Raw genomic sequence first — 25,464 nt, 5'->3', positions numbered from 1 at the left:
GTCTGAGAGCTGGGGTCACCTTAGGGAGTGTGGATGTGCAACCACAGGTACAGGGTTGGGAGACAGGTTTACCCTGGAACCTGGACAAATGACCCCAAGGCCATGGCCTGGGATGTGGGACACCCTGGAAATTTTGGACATGTGACCCCAGGTACAGGTTCTGAGAGGGAGGAGTCACCCAGGGGACTATGGACTTGTGACCCAAAGTGCAGTGTCTGGGAAAAGGTTGACCCTGGAGACTGTGGACGTGTGATCCCATGTATACGGTCTTGGGGGTCACCCTGGATACTGCAGACATTAGAATCCAGGTACAGTGTCTGGGAGGGGTGTCACCCTTGAGAATGTGGCCATGTGACCAATATTCAGGGTGGGGTGAGTGACACCGTGGAGACTGTGGACATGTGACCCTAGGTACAAGGTCTGGGAGAGGGTAACCCTGGAGAATTGATGTGTGAGCCCAGGTACTGGGTCTGGGTGGTGGGGTCACCCTGGACACTGTGGACATGTGACATGTGATCACTGGCTCTGTAAAGGAGAGTGAAAATGTGAAAGGACCAAAACCTTCACTGATTTCATAGAGTTTAGAAAGGACTGAACCAAGAAAGAAGAGATTAACATTTACAACTCTTCTTTCTTACACTGCTCTCTATCTGCTCCACCTCACTGAGTTACCCATGACCGTAAATTGAGGTGGCACAGTTACTTCTGATCTCCTTAGCCATCTTGATTAAACTGTATAAATTTTCTGTCTTCTGAAAATGTTAGAAATTGCAAAGAACTTTTAAGAGAAAAATAAAACAAACACCAAATTCTTATGATGACATGTTGAAGAACAGGTTCAGAAATGAACACTTTGGTTGTAATATAAAATGAACTACAATTCGTATTTCAGACTTTCTTTTACAAGTTTAAATGGATATTATATTCAAAGTAAAAAAATACATTCATAAACATTAAAGCCTATTATATAAAACTGGCAGCAATTAACAGTTTATTTCTTAGTGTTTCTATATAAATACTTAACTAATTCTGTTCTCCTTATTCTGCAAAACCAGATAGTCAATGCAATTGATCTCAAATTTAGGATTAAAAAAAAAAACATACATATACAAAGTAATTCTAATACATTTGAAAAACTATAAGACTAGGAAAGAACAATTTTAAACCCGTGTATATTTTATTATTACAAAGTTCTAAAACATTAAATGGTTTTTCTTCTTAAACAGAGTAAGAATAACAATGTGCAGAAAAAGATAAAATAATTTTGCTCTGCAAGCAAGTAACTATACTTCAGACTCGAATTGCATTTGAATTTGCTATTTGCTCCCTACAAGAGAACCAGGAAGAAGAGAATCCAGGTGAAACTAATAAACTGCCAGGTGCTTTCAAACAACTCCTTTTCATAGAGGAACTTCTAAATCACAGTATTATGTGGGCGGGTATCTTTTCCTTCAGTCTTCTTCTGACAGACTCAGTGAAGTTAGATAGAGAAGACCTATATTTGGAAGCAAAGGAGAAAGAAACACATAAGAATTGTTATCCAGCAAACCAATTTACTCATTCTTAATTTCTTATTATAGCAAATTAATTATGAAAAGTTACTAGGGTTTTTTGGTGCTGAAATTAACTTCATATTTACTTACCTTTCAATATAAATACAGCATTGTATTTCTTTAATGGTCTGAATTTATGCTATTAAAGAGGGTTTTATGTTAAATTATTTTTCATCTAATAAACCTTCTTTGCTCAGTGACCCACACTGGTAGTCTTAACTATTTTTAAAATCATTTTGGATATTGACCCTGATACTTGCACCTGCTAAGAAAGTTACTGATCAAATCAAAGATATCAGGACCCAAATCTTAATTTGGTGTATTTTATCTAACTAATAAAATTGTCCCTAAAAAAGACAAACACTTTGTCTTTTTTTTTTTTTACTTTATTTTACTTTACAATACTGTATTGGTTTTGCCATACATTGACATGAATCCACCACAGGTGTACATGCGTTCTCAAACATGAACCCCCCCTCCCACCTCCCTCCCCATAACATCTTTCTGGGTCATCCCCATGCACCAGCCCCAAGCATCCTGTATCCTGCATCGGACATAGACTGGTGATTCATTTCTTGCATGATAGTATACATGTTTCAATGCCATTCTCCCAAATCATCCCACCCTCTCCCTCTCCCTCAGAGTCCAAAAGTCCACTCTACACATCTGTGTCTCTTTTGCTGTCTCGCATACAGGGTCATCATTGCCATCTTTCTAAATTCCATGTATATGTGTTAGTATATTGTATTGGTGTTTTTCTTTATTTTCTTTGTATGATATCACTTATATGTAGAACCTAAAAAATACAACAAACTAGTGAATATAACAACAACAAACCAAACGCATGGACAAAGAGACCAAACTGGTGATTACCAGTGAGGACAGGGAAGCAGAGAAGGGCAAAGTGGAGATAAGGAGTCAAGTATATGTACCACCACTTTCTTATCCACTCATCTGCCAATGGACACCTAGGTAGCTTCCATATCCTAGCTATTGTAAACAGTGCTGTGATGAACATTGGGGTACACGTGTCTCTTTCAATTCTTGTTTCCTCAGTGTGTATGCCCAGCAGTGGGATTGCTGGGTTGTATGGCAATTCTATTTCCAGTTTTTTAAGGAATCTCCACACTGTTCTCCATAGTGGCTGTATTAGTTTGCATTCCCACCAACAGTGTAAGAGAGTTCCCTTTTCTTCACAGCCTCTCCACCATTTATTGTTTGTAGACTTTTGGATAGCAGCCATTCTGACCGATGTGAGATGGTACCTCATTGTGGTTTTGATTTGCATTTCTCTGATAATGAGTGATGTTGAGCATCTTTTCATGTGTTTGTTAGACATCTGTATGTCTTCTTTGGAGAAACATCTGTTTAGGTCTTCGGCCTATGCTTTGTTTGTATCACTTATTTTTCTGGAATTTGGCTGCAGGAGTTGCTTGTATATTTTTGAGATTAATTCTTTGTCAGTTTTTTCATTTGCTATTATTTTCTCCCATTCTGAAAGCTGTCTTTTCACCTTGCTTTTAGTTTCCTTCGTTCTGCAAAAGGTTTTAAGTTTAATTAGGTCCAATTTGTTTATTTTTGCTTTTATTATTATTCTGGGAGGTGGGTCATAGAGGATCGTGCTATGATTTACATCAGAGAGTATTTTGCCTATGTTTTCGTCTAGAAGTTTTATAGTTTCTGGCCTTACATTTAGATCTTTAATCCATTTTGAATTTATTTTTGTCTATGGTCATCATTGCCATCTTTCTAAATTAGAAAGTGTTCTAGTTTCATTCTTTTACAAGTGGTGGACCAGTTTTCCCAGCACCACTTGTTAAAGAGACTTGTCTTTTCTCCATTGTATATTCTTGCCTCTTTTGTCAAAGATATGGTGTCCATAGGTGTATGGATTTATCTCTGGGTTTTCTATTTATATAGTTCAATTTTTTAAAATAGTCCTGAGGAATCTTAGTACTATAAGACAATTCAGTACTAGAATAGTACTAATCTTAGTACTATTAGACTATTGCTTAGTAATTAGTAATGCATTAGACTTAGAATGCAATGGACTTAGAAAAAGCAGAGGAACCAGAGATCAAATTGCCAGCATCTACTGGATCATAGAAAAAGCAAACAATTTTAAGAAAAACATCTACTTCTGCTTCATTGACTATATTAAAGCCTTTGATTGTGTGGATCACAACAAACTATGAAAAAATTCTTAAAGAGATGGGAATACCAGGCCACCTTACCTGCCTCCTAGGAAACCTGTATGCAGGTCAAAAAGCGATTTCAAATCCTAAAAGATGATGCTGTTAAAGTGCTGCACTCAAAATGCCAGCAAATTTGGAAAACTCAGCAATGGCCACAGGACTAGAAAAAGTCAGTTTTCATTCCAATTCAAAGAAGGGCAATGTCCAAGAATGTTCAAACTACTGCACAATTGCACTCATTTCACATGCTAGCAATGCTCAAAATTCTTCAAGTCAGGTTTCAACAGTATGTGAACTGAGAACTTCCAGATGGACAAGTTAGATTTAGAAAAGGCAGAGGAACCAGAGATCAAATTGTCAATATCTGTTGGATCATAGAAAAAGCTAGAGAATACCAGAAAAAATAAACATCTACTTCTGCTTCATTCACTATGCTAAAGCTTTTGACTGTGTAGACCACAACAAACTGTGGAAAATTCTTCAAGAGATGGGAATACAAGATGATCTTACTTGCCTCCTGAGAAATCTGTATGCAGATCAAAAAGCAACAGTTAGAACTGGACATGGAACAACAGACTGGTTCCAAACAGAGAATGTAGTACATCAAGGCTGTATATTGTCACCCTGCTTATTTAACTTGTATGCAGAGTACATCATGAGAAACGCTGGGCTGGAAGAAGCATAAGCTGGAATCAAGATTGCCGGGAGAAATATCAATAACCTCACACATGCAGATGACACCACCCTTAGGGCAGAAAGTGAAGAGGAACTAAAAAGCCTCTTGATGGAAGTGAAAGAGAGTGAAAAAGCTGGCTTAAAGCTCAACATTCAGAAAATGAAGATCATGGCATCTGGTCCCATCACTTCATGGCAAATAGATGGGGAAACCATGGAAATAGTGACAGATTTTATTTTCTTGGGCTCCAAAATAACAGTGGATGGTGTCTGCAGCCATGAAATTAAAAGATGCTTGTTCCTTGGAAGAAAATCAGAGAAATTACTTTGTCTACAAAGTACATATAGTCAAAGCTATTGTTTTTCTAGTAGTCATGTACAGTGAAAGTCGCTCAGTTGTGCCTGACTCTTTGCGACCCCATGGTCTAGACAGTCCATGGAATTCTCCAAGCCAGAATACTGGAGTGGATAGCCATTCCTTTCTCCAGGGGATCTTCCCAACCCAGGGATCAAAGATGTGAGAACTAGACAATGAAAAAAAAGGCTGAGGACCAAAGAATTGATGCTTTTGAACTGTGATGCTGGAGAAGACTCTTCAGAGTCCCTTGGATAGCAAGGAGATCAAACCAGTCAACCCTAAAGGGAATCAATCCTGAATATTCATTGGAACAACTGATGTTGAGGCTGAAGCTTAAATACTTTGGCCACATGATGCAAAAAGTTGACTCATTTGAAAATATCCAGATGCTGGGAAAGATTGAGGGCAGGAAGAGAAGGGGCAACAGAGGATGAGATGGTTGGATGGGATCATTGACTCAATGGGATTGTTTGAGCAAATTCCAGGAGATAGTAGCCTGGCATTCTACAGTCCATTGGGTCACAAAGAGTCAGACACAGCTGAGTGACTGAATGACAACAAAAGCAATGCATTTTAAATATATGGTAGAGCAAAATATAACTAATTTTCACAGGAGCAAAATTTCATTATGGTTTGGATTTGCATTTTCCTGATGATTGGAGACTGTTGAGAATCATTTCATATGTATGTGGCTATATCTTCTGAAAAATGTCTATTCAGGTCCTCTGCCTATTTTTTAATCAAGTTATTTGTCTTTCTTTGTTTTTGATGTTGAGTTGTATGTTCAGTTCAGTTCAGTTCAGTTGCTCAGTCGTGTTTGACTCTTTGCGACCCCATGAACTGCAGCACACCATGCCTCCCTATCTATCATCAACTACCAGAGTTTACCCAAACTAATGTCCATTGAGTCGGTGATGCCATTTAACCATCTCCTCCTGCCTTCAATCTTTCCCAACATCAAGGTCTTTTCAAACGAATCAGCTCTTCCCATCAGGTGGCCAAAATATTGGAGTTTCAGCTTCAACATCAGTCCTTCCAATGAACATCCAGGACTGATCTCCTTTAGGATGGACTGGTTGGATCTCCTTGCAGTCCAAGGGACTCTGGAGAGTCTTCTCCAATACCACAGTTCAAAATCATCAATTGTTCTGCACTCATCTGTCTTTATAATCCAACTCTCACATCCATACATGACTACTGGAAAAACCATAGCCTTGACTAGATGGACCTTTGTTGGCAAAGTAATGTCTCAGCTTTTTAATATGCGGTCTAGATTGGTCATAACTTTCCTTCCAATGAGTAAATGTCTTTTAATCTCATGGCTGCAATCACCATCTGCAGTGATTTTGGAACTCCCAAAAATAGTCAGCCACTGTTTCCACTGTTTCCCCATCTATTTGCCATGAAATGATGGGGCCGGATACCATGATCTTTGTTTTCTGAATGTTGAGCTTTAAGACAACTTTTTCACTCTCCTTTTTCACTTTCATTAAGAGGATCTTTAGTTTCTCTTCACTTTCTGCCATAAAGGTGGTGTCATATGCATATCTGAGGTTACTGATATTTCTCCTGGCAATCTTGATTCCAGCTTGTGCTGCAATCTTGATTCCAGCTTGTGCTTCCTCCAGCCCAGCGTTTCTCGTGATGTATTCTGCATATAAGTTAAATAAGCAGGGTGACAATATACAGCCTTGACATACTCCTATTCCTATTTGGAACCAGTCTGTTGTGAGTTGTATGAGTTCTTTGTATATTTTGAATATTACCCCTTATTGCATTATCCTTTGAAAAATATCTTCCCCCATTGACTCAGCTATATTTTCGACTTGTTGATAGTTTCCTACAATGTGCAATTTTTTTTTTAGTTTGATATGGTCCCATTTGTTTATTTTTCATTTTGCTGCATTTGCCTGAGACAGATCCAAAAAAATATTGCTTAGACTGATGTCAAAGAGCATACCATCTATTTTTCTTTTCTAGGAGTTTTATGGTTTCAGGCTTTACACTTAAATTAATTTTTTATATGATGTCAAAAGTAGTTGTTTTTTTTTTTTTTGAGATTAGTATATTCCTTTTTCTGACTGTAGTATATTTAAAAAGTAGTATATTTTTTTTTGTATATAGCTGTCCAGTTCTCCTAAATTGTTGAAGTGGCTCTCTACCCCATTGTAGACCCTTGCCTCCTTCATTGTAGATTAACTGGCCATCCTTGGATGAGTTTATTTCTGGCCTCAGTATTCAGTTCTATTGGTCTATGTGTCTGTTTTTATGCCAGTAGTATACTGTTTTGATTACTGTGTCTTCATAATACAGTTTGAAATCAGGGACCATGATCTGAAAGCTTTTTCTTCTTTCTCAAGATTGTTTTGGTTATTTAGGGTTTCTCACATTTCCATAGAATTTTTAGAATTATTCGTGAGAAAAATGCCATTGGTATTTTGATGGGAATTGCATTGACTCTGTAGATTCCCTTAGGTAATGTGGTAACTTTAACAATATTAATTCTTCCAGTTCATGAACATGGTATATCTTTCATTTGTATTAATCTTTACTTTTTTATCAATGTCTTATAGTTTTATGAATATATTTTACCTCCTTACTTGCATTTATTCCTAGGTATTTCATTCTTGATGGAATTGTAAATAGGATTGTATCCTTAATTTCTCTTTCTACTAACCCATATAAATGCAATAGATTTCTGTGTAATTTGTATCCTGCTACTTTATTGAATTCATTGATGAGTTCTAGTAGTTTTTATGATATCCTTAGAATTCTGCATATAGGATGGGTCCCCAACCTCTGGGACTTAATTCCTGATTATCTGAGGCGGAGCTTTATTTTTATACATAATAATAATAGAAATAAAGTGCACAATAAATGTAATGCACTTGAATCATTTTGAAACTGCCCACTCGAAGTCCATGGAAAAATTCTCTTCCACAAAACCCATCCCATGTGCCACAATGGCTGGGGTCTACCTATATATAGCATCATCTCATCCACAAGCAGTAACAGTTTGATTTATTTCTTTCCAAATTAGAATACCTTTATTTCCTTTTCTTGCCTGAGTGTTGTGGCAAGTACTTTTAATACTATGTTCAATTACATTAGCAAGAGTGGGCAAATGTTTCTTGTTCCTGATCTTGGAAGAAATGACTTCAGCTTTTCACTGTTAAGGATGATGTTGGCTCTACTTCTGTCATATATGATCTTTATTATGCTTAGGTATGTTCTCCCTATTCCCACTCTTTTGAAACTTTTAATCAAAAATAGACACTGCACTGTCAAAAACTCTTGCTCCACCTATTGAGAAAGGCATACATTTTTTAATTCAATATGTTAATGCAGTTCTATCATATTGATTTATTTGTGGATATGGAACCATCTCTGTGATAAATCCCACTTGATCATGATGTGTTATCCTTTTAATAGATTGTTGAATTTGGATTGCTAATATTATGTTGCGAATTTTCGCATCTATGTGCATTAGTGATATTGGCTGGCCTATAATTATTTTATTTTTGGAGTCTTTTTCTGACTTTAGTAAATAGATGGGGAAACAGTGTCAGACTTTATTTTTGGGGGCTACAAAATCACTGCAGATGGTAATTGCAGCCATGAAGTTAAAAAACACTTACTCCTTGGAAGGAAAGTTATGACCTACATAGATAGCATATTCAAAAGCAGAGACATTACTTTGCCAGCAAAGATTTGTCTAGTCAAGGCTATGGTTTTTCCAGTGGTCATGTATGGATGTGAGAGTTGGACTGTGATGAAAGCTGAGCACCGAAGAATTGATGCTTTGTTGAAGAAGACTCTTGAGAGTCTCTTGGACTGCAAGGAGATCCAACCAGTCCATCCTAAAGGAGATCAGTCCTGGGTGTTCATTGGAAGGACTGATGCTGAAGCTGAAACTCCAATACTTTGGCCACTTCATACGAAGAGTTGACTCATTGGAAAAGACTCTGTTGCTGGGAGGGATTGGGGCAGGAGGAGAAGGGGATGACAGAGGATGAGATGGCTGGATGGCATCACCGACTTGATGGACCTGAGTTTGAATGAACTCCGGGAGTTGCTGTTGGACAGGGAGGCCTGGCGTGCTGCTATTCATGGGATCGCATAGAATCGGACACGACTGAGTGGCTGAACTGAACTGAACTGATGATACAATGGCTTCATAGAAGGATTTTCAGTGTTCCTTCTTCAGTTTTTTAAGATTACTATGAGAAGAAAGGTGTTAACTCTTCTTCAACTGTTGTGTAGAATTTACCTGTGAAGGCCTCTGGTCCTAGACTTTTGTTTGTTGGGAGTTTTTTGATTACTGATAAATTTGAATACTGGTAATTAGTTTGTTCATGTTTTCTATTTTTTCTTATTTAGTTAGTCTTAGGAGACTGTACATTTCTAGGTATTTATACATTTCTTTCATGTTGTCCATTTTATTGGAGTATCATTGTACATAGTAATTTCTTATGAGTCTTTGTATTTCTGTCTGTGCTGTTGGTTGTATCTGCTCCCTTTTCATTTCTAATTTTATTTATTTGGGACCTCTTTAATTTTTTTGTTTTTTACTTCATGAGTCTGGCTAAATGTTTATTATTTTAAAAAAATATGTTTCACTTATCTTTTTTATTTAAAAATTTTTGTCTCTATTTCATTTATTTCTGCCCTAATCTTTATTCTACTTTTATTCTTCATTTTCTTTTCAACTAATTTTGGGTTTCAATTTTATTCTAAATCCTTCAGGTATAATGTTAGATTGTTTACTTGAGATTTTTCTTGGTTATAAGGAAGGCTTGTATCACTATAAACTTCCCTCTTTGAAGTGCTTTTGCTATGTCCCACAGAATTTGGATAATTACATTTCCACCTTCTCTGTCTCAAGGAATTTTAAAATTTCCTCTTTGATTTCAACAGTTACTAAACAGTGGTTGCTTAGTCATATATTATTTAGCCTACATATGCTTATTGGAGAAGGCAATTATAGTTTCTTGCGTTTTTTTTTTTTTTTTTAACTTGTGGTTGATTTCTTGTCTCATAACATTGTGGTTGGAAAAGTTGCTTGATGATTTCAGTCTTTTTAAATTATTGATTTTTGTTGTTGTTGTGACTTAGCGTATGATAGGTACAACGAAGCCCTGTGCCACAACAACTGAGCCTGCAAGCCACATCTACTGAAGCCTGCACACCTAGAATTCATGCTCCTCAAGATAAGTCACTGCAATGAGTTCACTCATCACAACTAGAGAAAGCTCACCTGCAGCAACAAATAGCCAACATAGTCCAAAAACTAATTCATTAATTAAAAAAAAAAAAGGCAATACTTTTCACATTGATCTCCAGATTAAACATACTGCTATCCAAGTCACAGCTGACTTTTTTGCAGAAACTACAAGCTAATGTTAAAATCTGTATGGGAATTCAAGGGAACTAGAATAACCAACAAAACCTTGAATAACTACAGAATTGGAGGACTCACGCATTCTGATTTGAAAACATGCTACAATATTACAATAATCAATATGACTCTTATAGGATTAATTCAAGCAGTGACATACAGATCAATGAAACAGAACTGAAAGTACAGAAATAAATTCTTACATTTGTGGTCTACAGATTTTTGACAGTAGTGCCAGTCGTGCTAAGGTAATTCAGTGGGCGAAAAATAGTAATTTCAACAAATGGTGTTAGAGAATTTAGATATCCTCATGCAAAAGAAGTTGAACCCCTTCCTCACACCATACACAAAATTTAACTCTAAATATTACAGTCATAAATATAAAAGACAAAACTATAAAACTCTTGGAAGGAAATATAAATGTAAATATAAGGTATTTGTGACCTCGGATTAGTCAATGGTATTTTTAATATAACATATAAAGCACAAGCAACCAAAGGGGGGGGGGGGGAGACGAATTGAACTTTACTAAAACTAAAAACTTTTGTGCTCAAAAGATAACACTGAGAAAGTGAAAGGACAACTAATAGGATGGAAGAAACTAACTTTCAAATCATGTATCTGATGAGGGCTATGTATTCAAATATATAAAAGTATGGATGTGAAAGCTGGACCATAAAGAAAGCTGAGTGCCGAAGAACTGATGCTTTTGAACTGTGGTATTGGAGAAGACTCTTGAGAGTCTCTTGGACTGTAGGAGATCAAGCCATTCAATCCTAAAAGAAATCAGTACTGAATATTCATTGGAAGGACTGATGCTGAGGCTACTTTGGCCACATGATGTGAAGTACTGACTCATTAGAAATGACCCTGATGCTGGGAAATATTGAAGGCAGGAGGAGAAGGGGATGACAGAGGATGACAGATGACAACAGAGGTATCACTGACTCGATGGACATGAGTTTGAGAAAGCTCCAGGAGATAGTGATAGACAGGGTGGCCTGGCATGCTGCAGTCCATGGTGAGGCATTGAGTTGGACACAACTGAGCAAGTGAACTGAACTTTACATCTTAAATATTAAAAGACAAGTAAGTTAATTGAAAAAAAAAGTGCAAAGAATTTGGGTAGACAGTTCTCTAAAGAAGATAGACACATGGTTATTGAGTACATGAAAAGATGCTCAATATGATTAGTCATTAGAGAAATGTAATCAAAATCACTGTAAGATACCATTTAACATTCACTACTATGGCTATAATAACAAGTATTGGTAAGAATATAGAAAAATTGGAACCCTTATGTAATGCTGAAAGGGATATAAATTGCTGCAACCATTGTGGCAGTTCCTCTATAAGTTGAACACAGAAAAACTATATAATCCAACAATCTCACTCTTGGGTATATACCCAAAAGACCTGAAAACATGGACAAACAAAAACTTGTGCATGAATGTCCAGAACAGAATTATTTATAATAGACAAAGAGTAACAGTAGCTGACTCCCTTGCTATAGCAAGTTCTAAATAAATAAATTTTTCTTATTCTCATTGAGATGATCTGCCAGTTAGGTTCCTGAGAAAGTCAGAAAGAAAGGGATCCATGCATAGATGGAGGTAATACCTTCAATGACACATAGAGGAAAAGGAGGGTTGGTGTGGGTAGAGTGGGAACTGGATTAAGTGGGAGTCTTGTTTTATACTTGGAAGCTGACATGTGCTGACTTCTCTTTTCTCTATGATATGAGGCAAGGCCATCTTCTTTAAAATAATGGTCTAAAACTTAAAATGAGTAGAAAAGGTTAGAAACAGTTATTGTGGAGTGCAATGCAGCAAGTTGACCACAGAAATGCAGGTTTTTCCAGACAATTTGGGGCTGGATGAAGAATTTGAAGCAATTCCAATCTGACTGCTTGTGTATTCTCCTACAGCAATAATATGCCTGTATGAAGACCAGAATTCTTCCAAAACAATGAGATGAAGACAGAGCATCAGGAAAACCTGTAATACTGGCAGCAATTATGGAAATAATGAATTATACAATCTTAGCAAAAGAAAGGGACTAGTCAATGGTCATTGCTTCATTGGAATGAGGTTGGAATAGTGGCAGTGTCTGACCAAGCTGTGGATATGACAACAGGTGTGCAGGGCTGAAATCAGTAGAGGAACCCTTGGGAAAGACTGTATATTCTGCTTATTTTTCTTCTCTAATAGAATTTTAACAAAGCAAAGCAGAAGATATGTGGTTTGCATTGTTATTTTATTTTGAGTGGTAACAGGATTTAATTTATAATTAAAATATTATCAGGGGTTTTATTTATAAATTAGCAATATTCTGAAGAACTGTGGATACACTGAAAAGATTTTGAACATTTCTTTTGATCTGTCAGCCAGTTCAGTCACTCAGTCATGTCTGACTCTTTGCAACCCCAAGGATTGCAGCAAGCCAGGCTGCAGTTTCTATTGATAACTGCTTATAATTTTAAGATCAAGAAAGTTTAGAATTCATATAACATTTTGATATTAATGATAATGTCAAGAGAACTGTGGCATTTAATAACATACAACACAATTAAAAATTTCAAAATACATCTAAAAGTGAAATGTGTTGAAGAAGTTAATAAAAAGTGATTTTGTTTTTCTCAAGTCACTTAAATACTCTTTTGCTATTAAGAACAGCATATTTTTCAAATATATTACTGCTATGTAATAATAAAGTTTAATTGATATCACTAATTGAATAACAGAACAAAAAAGTTATGCTACAAAGACATTTTAGATTCCTGAACATGATAGAGAACAGGTACTCTATTTATTTTTTTCATTTTAATTTTTTGGCTGCACCATGGGACATGTAGGGTCCTCGTTCCTTGACCAGGGTTGCAACCCTCACCCTTTGCATTAAAAGTGCAGTCTTAACCACTGGACCACCAAGGAAGTCCCTATAATAGCTACTTTAACTAAATATCTGCAAAAAGAATTATTACACACTTTGTAATGAGGAATCAGTTTGCAAAGTGAAGAAAACTCTGAAATTAGGCTTTAGTCTATCATATATATACATATATATTTTTCATATATAGGAATAAACATTTATTATAATAATAAATGTACATAACTACTATATTTTATATATTTATAAATTCAGTACATTGTATGCATTATCATTAAGGCATCAGGGTCTTTGTAAAAGAGCTTGATATCATCAGTAAATTGGGAACTTTAAAGATTTTCTCTGACATGATTCTTGGACACTGTGTAACAGGAGGGAAAGGGACAGGGCACAACTTTCTGAAGAATGACATAGCCCAAGGACACAACATAAACAGATTAGAATCAAGGGGTCCAAGATGGCAGACAATTCAACTTTGACTAGACTTTGATTCTCAACTAGCAAGCTAAATGACACATCCAGAGGCACCACGACAGATCCAAGACACTGTCAAAAGACCAAGGAATGGGTGATACCCCAATTCCTGGAAATCTCCACCTCTTCCCCAAAATAGTTGGAATGATCCTCCTGTTCATTAGCATATTAAATTACTTAGCCCATACAAACTAACCACATGCCACATGCTACATTTTTCAGCTGCACTTGTCCTCTACAGTGGCACAGAGGTCTGTGGAGTTTGCTTCTCTCTGAATCTGAATAAATCTTCTTATGTATCACTTTTTCTCTCACTGAATTCTTTCTGTGATGAGACATCAAGAACCTGAGCTTCCTAATAAAGGAAACGAGGTGCTGTGGGTTTTGGCTAAGTTCAAGTCATGGGTTTGAGTCCCAAGCTGGATTCAAGTACCAGCACATGGATTCAAGCCCCAATCTGAGGTAAACAGTTTCAACTGGGCTATGACTAAGAATACAATAATTTTCTATATTATATTTAGTTTTGTGCAAGACATTCTACAGATATTATACTCCATGCAAGAATTTCCTATACTTGAAATTAAAAGATGCTTACTCCCTGGAATAAAAGTTATGACCAACTAAGATAGCATATTCAAAAGCAGAGACATTACTTTGCTGACTAAGGTCCATCTAGTCAAGGCTATGGTTTCTCCAGTAGTCATGTATGGATGTGAGGGTTGGACTGTGAAAAAAGCTGAACACCAAAGAACTGATGCTTTTGAACTGTGGTGTTGGAGAAGACTCTTGAGAGTCCCTTGGACTGGCAGGGGATCCAACCAGTCCATTCTAAAGATCAGCCTTGGGATTTCTTTGGAAGGAATGATGCTAAAGCTGAAACTCCAGTACTTTGGCCACCTCATGTGAAGAGTTGACTCATTGGAAAAGACTTTGATGCTGGGAGGGATTGGGGGCGGGAGGAGAAGGGGACGACCGAGGATGAGATGGCTGGATGGCATCACTGACTTGATGAATGCGAATCTGAGTGAACTCCGGGAGACGGTGATGGACAGAGAGGCCTGGCGTACTGTGATTCATGGGGTTGCAAAGAGTCAGACATGACTGACCGACTGAACTGAACTGAACTGAACTGAAAGGTAACTTCAGGCTATTCCCACACTATACAAGTTTATAGTCTAAACGTTAGGGGCCAAGTCTTATTGTCAAGGAACTTATATTCCAGTATTAATGATTTGATTAAATAAAGTAGAATATGATAAATTCCTTTAAATAACTACTGGTAAAAATATAGTGATTGTTGAGAGTGGAAAATTATTTAAACTCTTTGGATCAGGGTGAGCCTCATACAGAAAATAGAGTTGGAAGAGAATCCTGGGGGAGAGAGGCAGAGTTTGAACCTGGTAAGATGAGGGAGCAATACCTGGAAGTGCAGACACTTATAGCATAGATGTAGGGAAGCAAAAGTTCAGCTTGGCATTTCATGCAAAGATGGGAACAACAAAAGACAGAAACAGTATGGAACTAACAGAAGCAGAAGATATTAAGAAGAGGTGGCAAGAAAACACAGAACCATTAAAAAAAAAAAAAAAAAAAACAACTTCATGGCCCAGATAATCACAATGGTGTGATTACACCAAGAGCTAAACATCTTGGAATGCGAAGTCAAATGGGCCTTAGGAAGCATTGCTACAAACAAAGCTAGTGGAAGTGATCAAATTCCAGTTGAGCTATTTCAAATCCTAAAAGATGATACTGTTAAAGTAATGCACTCAATATGCCAGCAAATTTGAAAACTCAGCAGTGGCCACAGGACTGGAAAAGGTCAGTTTTCATTCCAATCCCAAAGAAAGGCAACACCAAAGAATGATCAAACTACTGTACAACTGCACTCATCTCATACGCTGGCAAAGTAAAGCTCAAAATCCTCCAAGACATGCTTCAACAGTATGTGAGCCATGAACTTCCAGATGTTCCAACTGGTTTTACAAAAGGCAGAGGAAGCAGAGATCAAATTGCCAACATCTGTTGGATCATAAAAAAAGCAAGTGAATTCCAGAAAAATGTCTACTTCTGCTTTATTGGTTATGCCAAAGCCTTTGACTGTGTAGACCACAAGAAACTATGGAAAATTCTTCAATAGATGTGAATACCAGACCATCTTACCTGCCTCCTGAGAAATCTGTATGCAGGTCAAGAAGCAACAGTTAGAACTTGACATGGAACAACAGACTGGCTCCAAATAGGGAAAGAAGTAAATCAAGGCTGTATATTATCACACTACTTATTTAACTTATATGCAGAGTACATCATGTGAAAAGCCAAGCAGGATGAAGCACAAACTGGAATCAAGATTGCTGGGAGAAATATCAGTAACCTCAGATATGCAGATGATACTACCATTACAGCAGAAAGTGAAGAAGAACTAAAGAGCATCTTGATAAAAGTGAAAGAACAGAGTGAAAAAGTTGGCTTAAAACTCAGCATTCAGAAAACTAAGATCATGGCATCAAGTCCCTTTATTTCATGGCAAGTAGATGGGGGAAACAATGGAAACAGTGACAGACTTTATTCTCTTGGGCTCCAAAATCATTGCAGATGGTGACTGCAGCTGTGAAATTAAAAGACACTTGCTCCTTGGAAGAAAAGCTATGGCAAACCTAGACAGCATATTAAAAAGCAGAGATATTACTTTGCCTACACAATTCCATCTAGTCAAAGCTGTGATTTTTCCAGTAGTCATGTAAGGATGTGAGAGTTGGACTATAAAGAAAGCTGAGGGCCATGGAATTGATGCTTTTGAACTGTGGTGTTGGAGAAGATTCTTGAGAGTCCCTTGGAGTGCAAGGAGATCCAACCACTTCATCCTAAAGGAAATCAGTCCTGAATATTCATTGGATGGACTGATGCTGAAGCTGAAACTCTGATACTTTGGCCACCTGATGCAAAGAACTGACTCATTGGAAAAGACCCTGATGCTGATGCAAAGAACTGACTCATTGGAAAAGACCCTCATGCTGGGAAAGATCGAGGGCAGGAAGAGAAGGGGACAACAGAAGATGAGATGGTTGTGTGGCATCACCAACTCAACGAGCATGAGTTTGAGTAAGCTCTGGGAGTTGGTGATGGACAGGGAAGCCTGATGTGCTATAGTCCATGGGATCACAAAGAGTCGGACACCTCTGTGTGACTGAACTGAACTGAATGTTGAGAGTCTAGCAAAGCTAGACCCATGGTATTGCTGCCAGGAATGCATTTTGTGTGGGGGCCTTAAACCAGTATCAGACTCTGAATGAAGCACATGCCCTGGATAGCAGTGAAAGGTCACAAGCAGATGGAAGTTCCTGAGGTGACTTCCCAATAGCCCTTGTGACCAACACCCTCCCTGCCCCTAAGGTCTGTTTACCTATGTGCCTCTTAGATAAGACCCACTGTGGCAGACCAAAACCCCAATCTTGTTCTGAATTCAGTCAATTTGACTCATTGCCTAGGAATCCAAAGCAAACCACCACATGCATGCATGATGGCCCTTCTCTCTGTCTGCACTCTCCCAATTACCTTTCCATGTGGCCCCTTGAGGCATGCTGGGTGCTTCCTTCAGACCTGTAAGTAATAAACTTCTCTATTTCAACATATCTGTGGCCAGCTGTTTAAATAAGGCTCACTATTCTGTACTATGCCCCACTTAACAAATGTTAATTTAACAAAGTCAGAATACCCACACTCTGCCTTCAGAGAATTTCCAACATGGGGAGGTGGGGGAGGGAAGGAGCCAAGTCAGTTAACACATTATTACAATGCAGTGAGTCCAGTACTTTGACAAAAGTATACAAACAGTGCTGAGAGCAAAAAGTGGGCACTTAATAAAATCAGTAGGAGGTATCAAAACCAGGGAAGGTGTCTCAAAGGATGACTTGATAGTAAGGAAAAGAATAAATGAACAGAAGTGTAGCTATAAAGTAAGACGTGAAAAATGGACTGACTTTAAAGTAATGGTAACAATTCTAGCTATTATCTGTTTAACACTTACTATGTAGGAGGTATGGTTATGATAAGGTACATGCCTTTACTAGCTCAATTTTACAGGCCTGAAAATGAAGGGAGGCTCACAAGGGATGAGCTGTGTGGCCAGAGCTAGAACTCAGGCAGTCCCTTCTTAACACTTATCCACTTTGAGGGAGGACAAGGGAGAAGAGGTGCTCCTGGAAAGATACCTTTTGTAAAGTGATGCTTGCTAAATTATAGAAGTTCTCACTTTAGCCTCCTGAAGGCTACAGACAGTTAAGGATTTTAATCAAGGTGTGACACTTTAACCAAGGTCATTTAATCAAGGTGTGACATTACAGGTTAAAAAGACCGTATGATAAAATAAAAAACGACTTTCCAGAAAGACACCTGGAAGCTGGAGTGAGTAGTTAAGGTGTGGAGGTCATGCTGGAGAGCTATAAGAGACATTGAGATAGTCATAGAGATAAAGGAGGAAGCAGGTTATCAAGTAGAAATGAAAGCCTGGGCAATCACATAGAACTGAACACTAGGGCACTGTGCTCAGAAGTTGTATATTTCACAGCATAGTGCCTAATATATGGCAATTTGGACAACACAGGAGAAATATTTGAGTGAGAAGAATTAAAGAACCTATTTTTAGCTATTCATTCAATAACTCATCAAATATTTCTGAAGAGTTGAGGACAGTTACTAGGTATATATCTATGACCAGAGCAAATTCCTGTTCGCATGAAACTTACATTCCAACAAGGGAGGAAGATACTAATCAAACAACAAAGTAAATATATGTTATGTACGTCACATGGCATTAGGTTTTATGGAGAAAAATCATCCAATAAAAGGAAAACGGAAGTATCTTGGGTAGGGTGAAAAACTGTTTTAAGATTTTATTTTGGTACTTCTTTTTTACATAAAAGATCATCAGGGAAATCCTTCCTGATGACATGAATGGTATTGGAATAGAGAGCTGAGTTATAGGAATAGCTGTGCAGAAGCTGTGGTTTATATCTATATATCTACTATGGCCCTGGGCTTCAAGTTTCTGCAGGGCAGCTGAGGTGACTCCAGATAGGCAGTTGGATACCCTGTACAGGTCCTGAAAAGCATAGTGATTTATTCCAGAGATGGTCAAAAAGGAGCATGGTATCACTGAAACCAAGGAAAGTTCATCCTACTATTTGACCCACAGAGACAGCTGATCTATTCATTGAATTCAAGAAGAAGGAAGTCACTAGAGACCTTTCCCAGAATGCTACAGGAGCAGTGCATTGAAAGTAAATGGGAAAAAAGGAAGTACCACTTTTTTCAAGAAATCTGACTGCAGAAAAGAACCTGGGTTGGTCACTAAAGAGCACCATGGGATAAATGGCACACCTTTTTTTTTTTTTCTTTCTTTTTTTTTTTTTTTTTTAAGATGAAATAGATCAGTTTTAACATATTGAATCTGCTGGGGAAGAAAGGGAGTAATTGTTGGATCAAGGTTCCTGAGATATGGAGAGATTACCCATAACCAAGAGAGAAATCTCTTAATGAAAGGCCAGGAAGGGAAAACAGAGAACATTAAACAGATGTAGATGCATGTAGTTTGAGGGCAGGTCCAGTTTGAACCTTGATTATCTCCATTTTCTCTGGGAAGAGGAATTATCTCTTGCTGTGAGTTGGATAAAGATTTCAAAAAGTTAAAGGAAACTAGATAGAGGTCATTAAAGGTTTGAAATATAACCGAATGGGATTGAGAGATACCCAAAAGTAAGAAGAGTTATTTCCAGAGAGCCCTGCTAATGTTGGAGACAAAATGCTCCATTGAAATGGAGATTCCGTATTAAAGGCAGAAGTTGGCTTTTGGATAAGCCAAAAACTGAGAAGGGCCACAATAGGACACAAAGAATTTGGAGGCAGAGCAGAGATTTGGTAGAGGTGGATGGCTGATCAGAAGCCTGTGACTTTAAGTCATTAAGAATAAGGCAGACAGAACCAAAGTTGATCACACACCAGAGTGTTTGGGTGTGGAGAAAGCATAAAAAGCCCCACTGTGGTAGTGGAATGAAATAATACAAATGAACCTATATATATAAGATAAACTCACAGACATAGAAAACAAATGTATGGTTACAAATGGGGGACAAAATGAGGAGAATGAGGATTAACAGAAACAACTACTATAGATAAGATACATAAGCAATGAGGAACTATATCCAGTAGCTTATAATAATCTACAATGGAAAAGAATCTGAAAAAAATTTATAACTGAATCGCTTGGCTATACACCTGAAACAAACATACTATTGTAAATCAATTACAATTCAATAAAATTGTTTTATTAAAAAGCAGTTTTATTAATTGTTTTATTACAAATACAGAACTATAAACACTTGTATTTGGATGGCAATCAAGGGTCTCAGTTTAAATTAGTGTGTTAATTTACCTTTAATGTGTTAATTTAGCTTTACCAAAACTATTTTCATAGCCATTACCTCTGAGAAAAGAGCATGGACTTTAGGGGAGTGTGAAAGTATTTTACTTTTGACTTGATATTCTTCCAGACTATTAGAAAAAAATATTATACCATGAACATGTATTATAATTATTATTAGAAAGCTAGAAAAAGTATGTGTTAACAGGATGTGTAGATAGCATATACTACGAATAAAATTAGGCCTATAGCAGGATGACACTGTTGGAAGTTGATATCAAGAGAGTCCAAAGCCCCTACCTCATTTTCACTTTGTAGCTTTTGCATCAACCTTTGAATCTGGATTTCCTGACACCCTTCTTTTGCTTTCCTTCACTCTAATTCACTTACAGCTGAAAGTGTTGCCAAAGTATTTTTGAGAAAAAAGAGTATCAAGAAAATAAATTTTATATTGAAGTAACTACTTTAATTAACTATTTATATTTAATTAACTATATTAATTATTATTTTATTTAATTTGCTCAACTATTAGGAAATCTCACTGGGGATCTTTGAAAAAGACTCTGGGAGAAGGAAAAATGGAGTGAAGATAATATGGCTTTCCCATCAAATGAGCTGAAAGTCTAAACCACTCTAAAGGGTTAATTTGTAAAAATTCAAAGTCAACTGTTTAGGTGACCTGTCCTTTTACAATCTTCCTTAACCCTAACCAAATCAAGTCAAAACAGGTGATTTTATCTAAAGCTTGTAGAAAACAAAGTGGACAAATGAAGGAAAGTTCAGCCTCAGAGTTCCACTACAAATATTTACAGCATTTTATCCAGCTGTCAAAGTATCTTGGTTGCTAGACATATGAAAAATATGCAAATATTCAGGATAGTGAGAATCAGGCTATGAAACCTGAAGACAACACTTAGAGCACTGGTTTGGCAAGATCTTGGGAAAGTATCTTTTTTTTTTTTTTCTTTTTTATTTTTACAAACAATTTATTGAAGCATAGTTGATTTATAATGTTTTAATTTCTGCTGTATAGCAAAGTGACTCAGGAATATATTTATATATATAAGGAATATATATATATTCCTGTTCACATTATTTTCCATTATGGTTCACTGGATATTGAATATAGTTTCCCACAGGGAAATTATCTTAATGTTTCTCTTTCATTGGCTGTTATACTACCACTGGATTCCAAAATGTGACTTTTACACATTCGTCAAAGAACTATAGCTGGAATGCAGGACTAGCCTAAACACTGAGAAAATGGATGCTGTAACCTGAGCAGTTCTTTAAAAGGATTACCTGCCTTTTGTAAAGTATTGCCATTATTAAATGTTTTATATTGCTTTCAACTTAAGTTTCCCTTTGGTTTACAAATTTGGTTTACAGGTCAAAATCTTCCTTAACTTTGACAGTTCAAATTTCACTACTCTATCTTGTTTACTTACAGCCCTAGTTCTTAGGCAGGTGGTTTGTGGAGAAAGCCAATACAACCTGTGACTGACTAAAGGGTTTTTGTTTGCATTTGTGAGGCATCTTTTCCTGAAAATGCAGGAATTTCCTGGCTACTTCGAGATGCCTCTTGTTACCTTCAAAAAGTCCTGGAAAAATCTTGAACTTCCATTCCTTCTAAGCACTGATTTTACCATTATTTATTTGAGACTGAAATTCATTATCAACACACACCAAAGGATATATATATATATATATATATATATATATATATATATATATATATATATATATAACTTTTAAAGCATCTTTTAGTCTCTAATAATTGGCTGATCAAGAACTTCCTCTTGTATTTTTCTGGATTTCGCCCCCAAATTTATTTTTCATATTTTGATAGTAAAGAGTAACTTGTTCCAGATGCAGGTGTAGAGAATTTGGCTTTTTATCTCAGCCCTCTTGATAAATGCTTATTACTGAACTGCTCTTCCTTTATGTAATGCTCTACTACGGTCTTCACTGGTTTGAAAAGCATGTATTAAATATCAGCTACAGCAGCATTTATTTATTTATTTTTGGCTCCAAAATCACTGCAGATGGTGACTGCAGCCATGAAATTAAAAGATGCTTACTCCTTTGAAGGAAAGTTATGACCAACCTAGACAGCATATTAAAAAGCAGACACATTACTTTGCCAACAAAGGTCTGTCTAGTCAAGGCTACGGTTTTTCTAGTAGTCATGTATGGATGTGAGAGTTGGACTATTAAGAAAGCTGAGGGCCAAAGAATTAATGCTTTTTGACTGTGGTGTTGGAGAAGACTCTTGAGAGTTCCTTGGACTGCAAGGAGATCCAACCAGGCCATCCTAAAGGAGATCAGTCCTGAATATTCATTAGAAGGGCTGATGTTGAAGAGGAACTCCAATATTTTGGCCACCTGATGTGAAGAGCTGACTCATTTGAAAAGATCATAATGCTAGGAAAGATTGAAGGTGGGAGAAGAAGGGGACGACAGAGAATGAGATGGTTGGATGGCATCACCCACTCAATGGAGATGCGTTTGAGTAAGCTCTGGGAGTTGGTGATGGACAGGAAGGCCTGGCGTGCTGCAGTCCACGGGGTTGCAAAGAGTTGGACACGACTGAGCAACTGAACTGAACAGCAACTATTATTCCCCTGAATGAATAGTGCCATAAACGCTCCAGTCCACAGGCCAAATGAATAGACTAATTTAGCAATTGCCTGTGTTATGTTAACCAGGCTGAGGGAAATTTCTATGACTTTTTTAAAAGGAAGATATACTTCATTAGAATTGAAGAGCTTAAAATAATTACAATGGAATGTCAATTTCTTATTTTTGTATTAAGTTATTTAAACTTGGGTGATATTTGAAGTTAACTGATTCAAGCAACACTACTGGTAATGGTGGTGGTGTAAAATCAGGAACAAAATTCTATTCAGGGTATATCCTTAAGGATGCAACCATCAATATTAATTCTATTAGTGAAGCTGAAAAACTGCTATGTCATTAAGTTGATTTTATATCTGAAAATAAACATTTTCAGGAAGAATATACTACTAAATATTGAGGTTAATACATCATCCATTTAGTAGAGCTGGGAAATTTTGTCTGAATATTTTCAAGCCTAGAATGGTGTTCATGTGAAATGTGCTTATTCTGAATAACATAGGGATATATTCAGATTTTTTCAAAACACTAGTTACAGATACATCTATTATTAATTAAATTCTTCTGGTGCCTGCTTTTTTAATTATGTAAATTTTCAAACAAACAAAATAGTATTAATCCTCATATAACTATCACTTAGATTCAATAGTTATCAAGATTTTCCTACATTTTCCTCATCTATCCCATCAAATTATTAGAGCAATTCCCAGATATCATTTTATTTCTCTGTTAGTATGCAAACCATAGTATGCATTACTTCATGGGACATCACAGTAAAGTCATTATCACATATTCAAAATATGAACAAACATTCTCAGGTACAGCTGATCTGGAACATTGCCAAAATGTAAACATTGCCAAAACCATTTTCCATCAGAAATACCTCAGGGGAAGGGCACTCGTGAATGGAGAGGAATACGTCTCCTCTGAAGGCCGTTGTGTCTGTGCAATTTTCTTCTTATTGCCAAATTAGCTGGGGGGGGGGGTGAGGAAAATATTAGAGCATTTACAGAAAATTAGTTGCTGTTTAATCTGAAGATTGTGAGGGAATATTCTGGATCCAAATTATACTGTGATTATCTGCTATCTGTTCAGATATGATTGTGATATAAAAAATTAATGGGATGTAAATGCATGGCAAGTATTCCTAACAGTTTATATTGATGCTGGGATCTAATAGTAAAATTCTCCTCCTACATGACTTCTTTCTAAATACTCCTAGACCTTTTAGTTTACATTGTGAATTAAGTACAAATATTTCACAAGAATATTTTCCAAGTTGTTCTGTAATTTTAGAGGAGAAACAGTTTGAATAGCAATTCAATTGCTATAAACAGTAAGAAGGAATCATCTGCTTTCAGAGTTGCTAATTTGAAGCATTTTTCTTATTTATGTAAAAAGGGCAGATCAGGAGACCTCATTTGAACTAATCTCAGTGATCAAACTTCTGGTTAACTAAAAGGCAGAAACTGAATGTTTACTTAGTTATATGCACCATTTTCTGTTGTAAATGGATAAGTATACTTTCAAGGAAATAATCTAACATATTTAGATAGAAATGTTATCATCTCTCTATTTAAATTAGGCTTGGCTTTTTCCCTTAAAAAAACTAATTTTTTTTTTAACTTGCCAGTGCTTTGAACTCCTAGATGTTTAGTTTTGAAGTAAAAACACTTTAAAATAACTTTGTTTACTAAGTTCCTATTAAGAACAACAGAACAGATATAATCCTTGAAAAATGTGTCAAGTAATTTAATGTTATCCTGACCATATAGATTTTTGACTTTTTTATTTTGGCTCTATAAGCATAATAAAAAAAAATGGCACTTTTTAAAGTGACACATCTAACTATTTATCTAGAAATAACAACTCTTTTTACTTATAAGGACAATGTAACTATGATAGTTTGGGGATCGATTTTCTTTGAATTTAGAAAAGCAATGGTAGGATATTTATCATCATTTGCTATTTTTTAAAATATCCAAATAATGGACCTAACAGAATAGAAAACATATTTCTGAACTCCTAAACACTCACTCCCAACCCCCTTCAACCACCGACCCTACCCGCCCCCGCTCCATCCCCACCGCACTCCCTGCCCCAACAAGCACATACCTAAGTGATTTTCAACAGAAACACAGTCAGGCTCAGAAGCCCATTCACACAAACAGATATGAAATCAAGTTACTCCGTTACAAATGGGAAAAGTCTTACCTTTTCTTCGTCCATGAATAAGTAGAAGACTCATCATAAACATGACAAATAGAAGAAAGAACCGGTGAAATCTCATTTTTCTGCCACTCCACAGTGGAGCTAAAGCTCACAAGGGAACCCCTCTCTGAATAGTCTGTGCGGTATCTGTGTGGCTCTCCTCACATTCTAAAGACAGACCTCAGAGCACAGCTAGCTGCGTTTTCCAGAAAGGTTAATGATCACAGCAGACAAGGTTTCTGGTGCTGTGAGGCAGTCAGAGCCCCTTAGGCCCCAGACCCCTCCTCCACCCGCCTCTCCCGCCAAGGCCACGCCCCTTTATTTCCATAAGTAAATATTGGTGACGCCAAAAGTCCAGAATTTGGGTGGAAATGTCAGCTGCCAGCCCTTAGGAGAGGCTGTCTGAGACTGATCAGGCTGTGGGGAGTGTATGGAATAACAGACTGGCTTGGCCTCCTCCCTCACTATTTAGATCTGTTTACACTTTGCGTTGTGCACATTGGTGCCATATCCAGAAACCCAGAGGAATGACAGGAAGTTGGTTTTTCTTTTCAGAAAGCATTATGAAGCTCTAATTTAGACCGTCGAATGCTGTGTGGCAAAGCAAGTGCCGAAATACTTTATCTTTTCCAAACCTATTGCAAAGTGGTGACTGT

General features: G+C 36.9%; 1 protein-coding gene across 1 annotated transcript; it reads right to left on the bottom strand.

Moving 5' to 3' along the window:
* Positions 1-1,162: 1,162 nt before the first annotated feature.
* On the bottom strand, positions 1,163-25,021 carry LOC138072362 (apelin receptor early endogenous ligand-like). The gene is made up of 3 exons (XM_068963453.1): positions 24,812-25,021; positions 23,481-23,570; positions 1,163-1,495 (listed from the first exon to the last, which is right to left on the bottom strand). Exons 1-2 carry the CDS (start codon positions 24,885-24,887, stop codon positions 23,482-23,484), a joined length of 165 nt encoding a protein of 54 aa, XP_068819554.1. The 5' UTR covers positions 24,888-25,021; the 3' UTR covers positions 1,163-1,495; position 23,481.
* Positions 25,022-25,464: the final 443 nt, after the last annotated feature.

The sequence above is a fragment of the Capricornis sumatraensis genome, unplaced genomic scaffold (genome assembly GCF_032405125.1).
Source record: "Capricornis sumatraensis isolate serow.1 unplaced genomic scaffold, serow.2 scaffold10, whole genome shotgun sequence".
NCBI lineage: Eukaryota > Metazoa > Chordata > Mammalia > Artiodactyla > Bovidae > Capricornis > Capricornis sumatraensis.
This window is presented reverse-complemented; position numbering and strand designations above follow the sequence as displayed.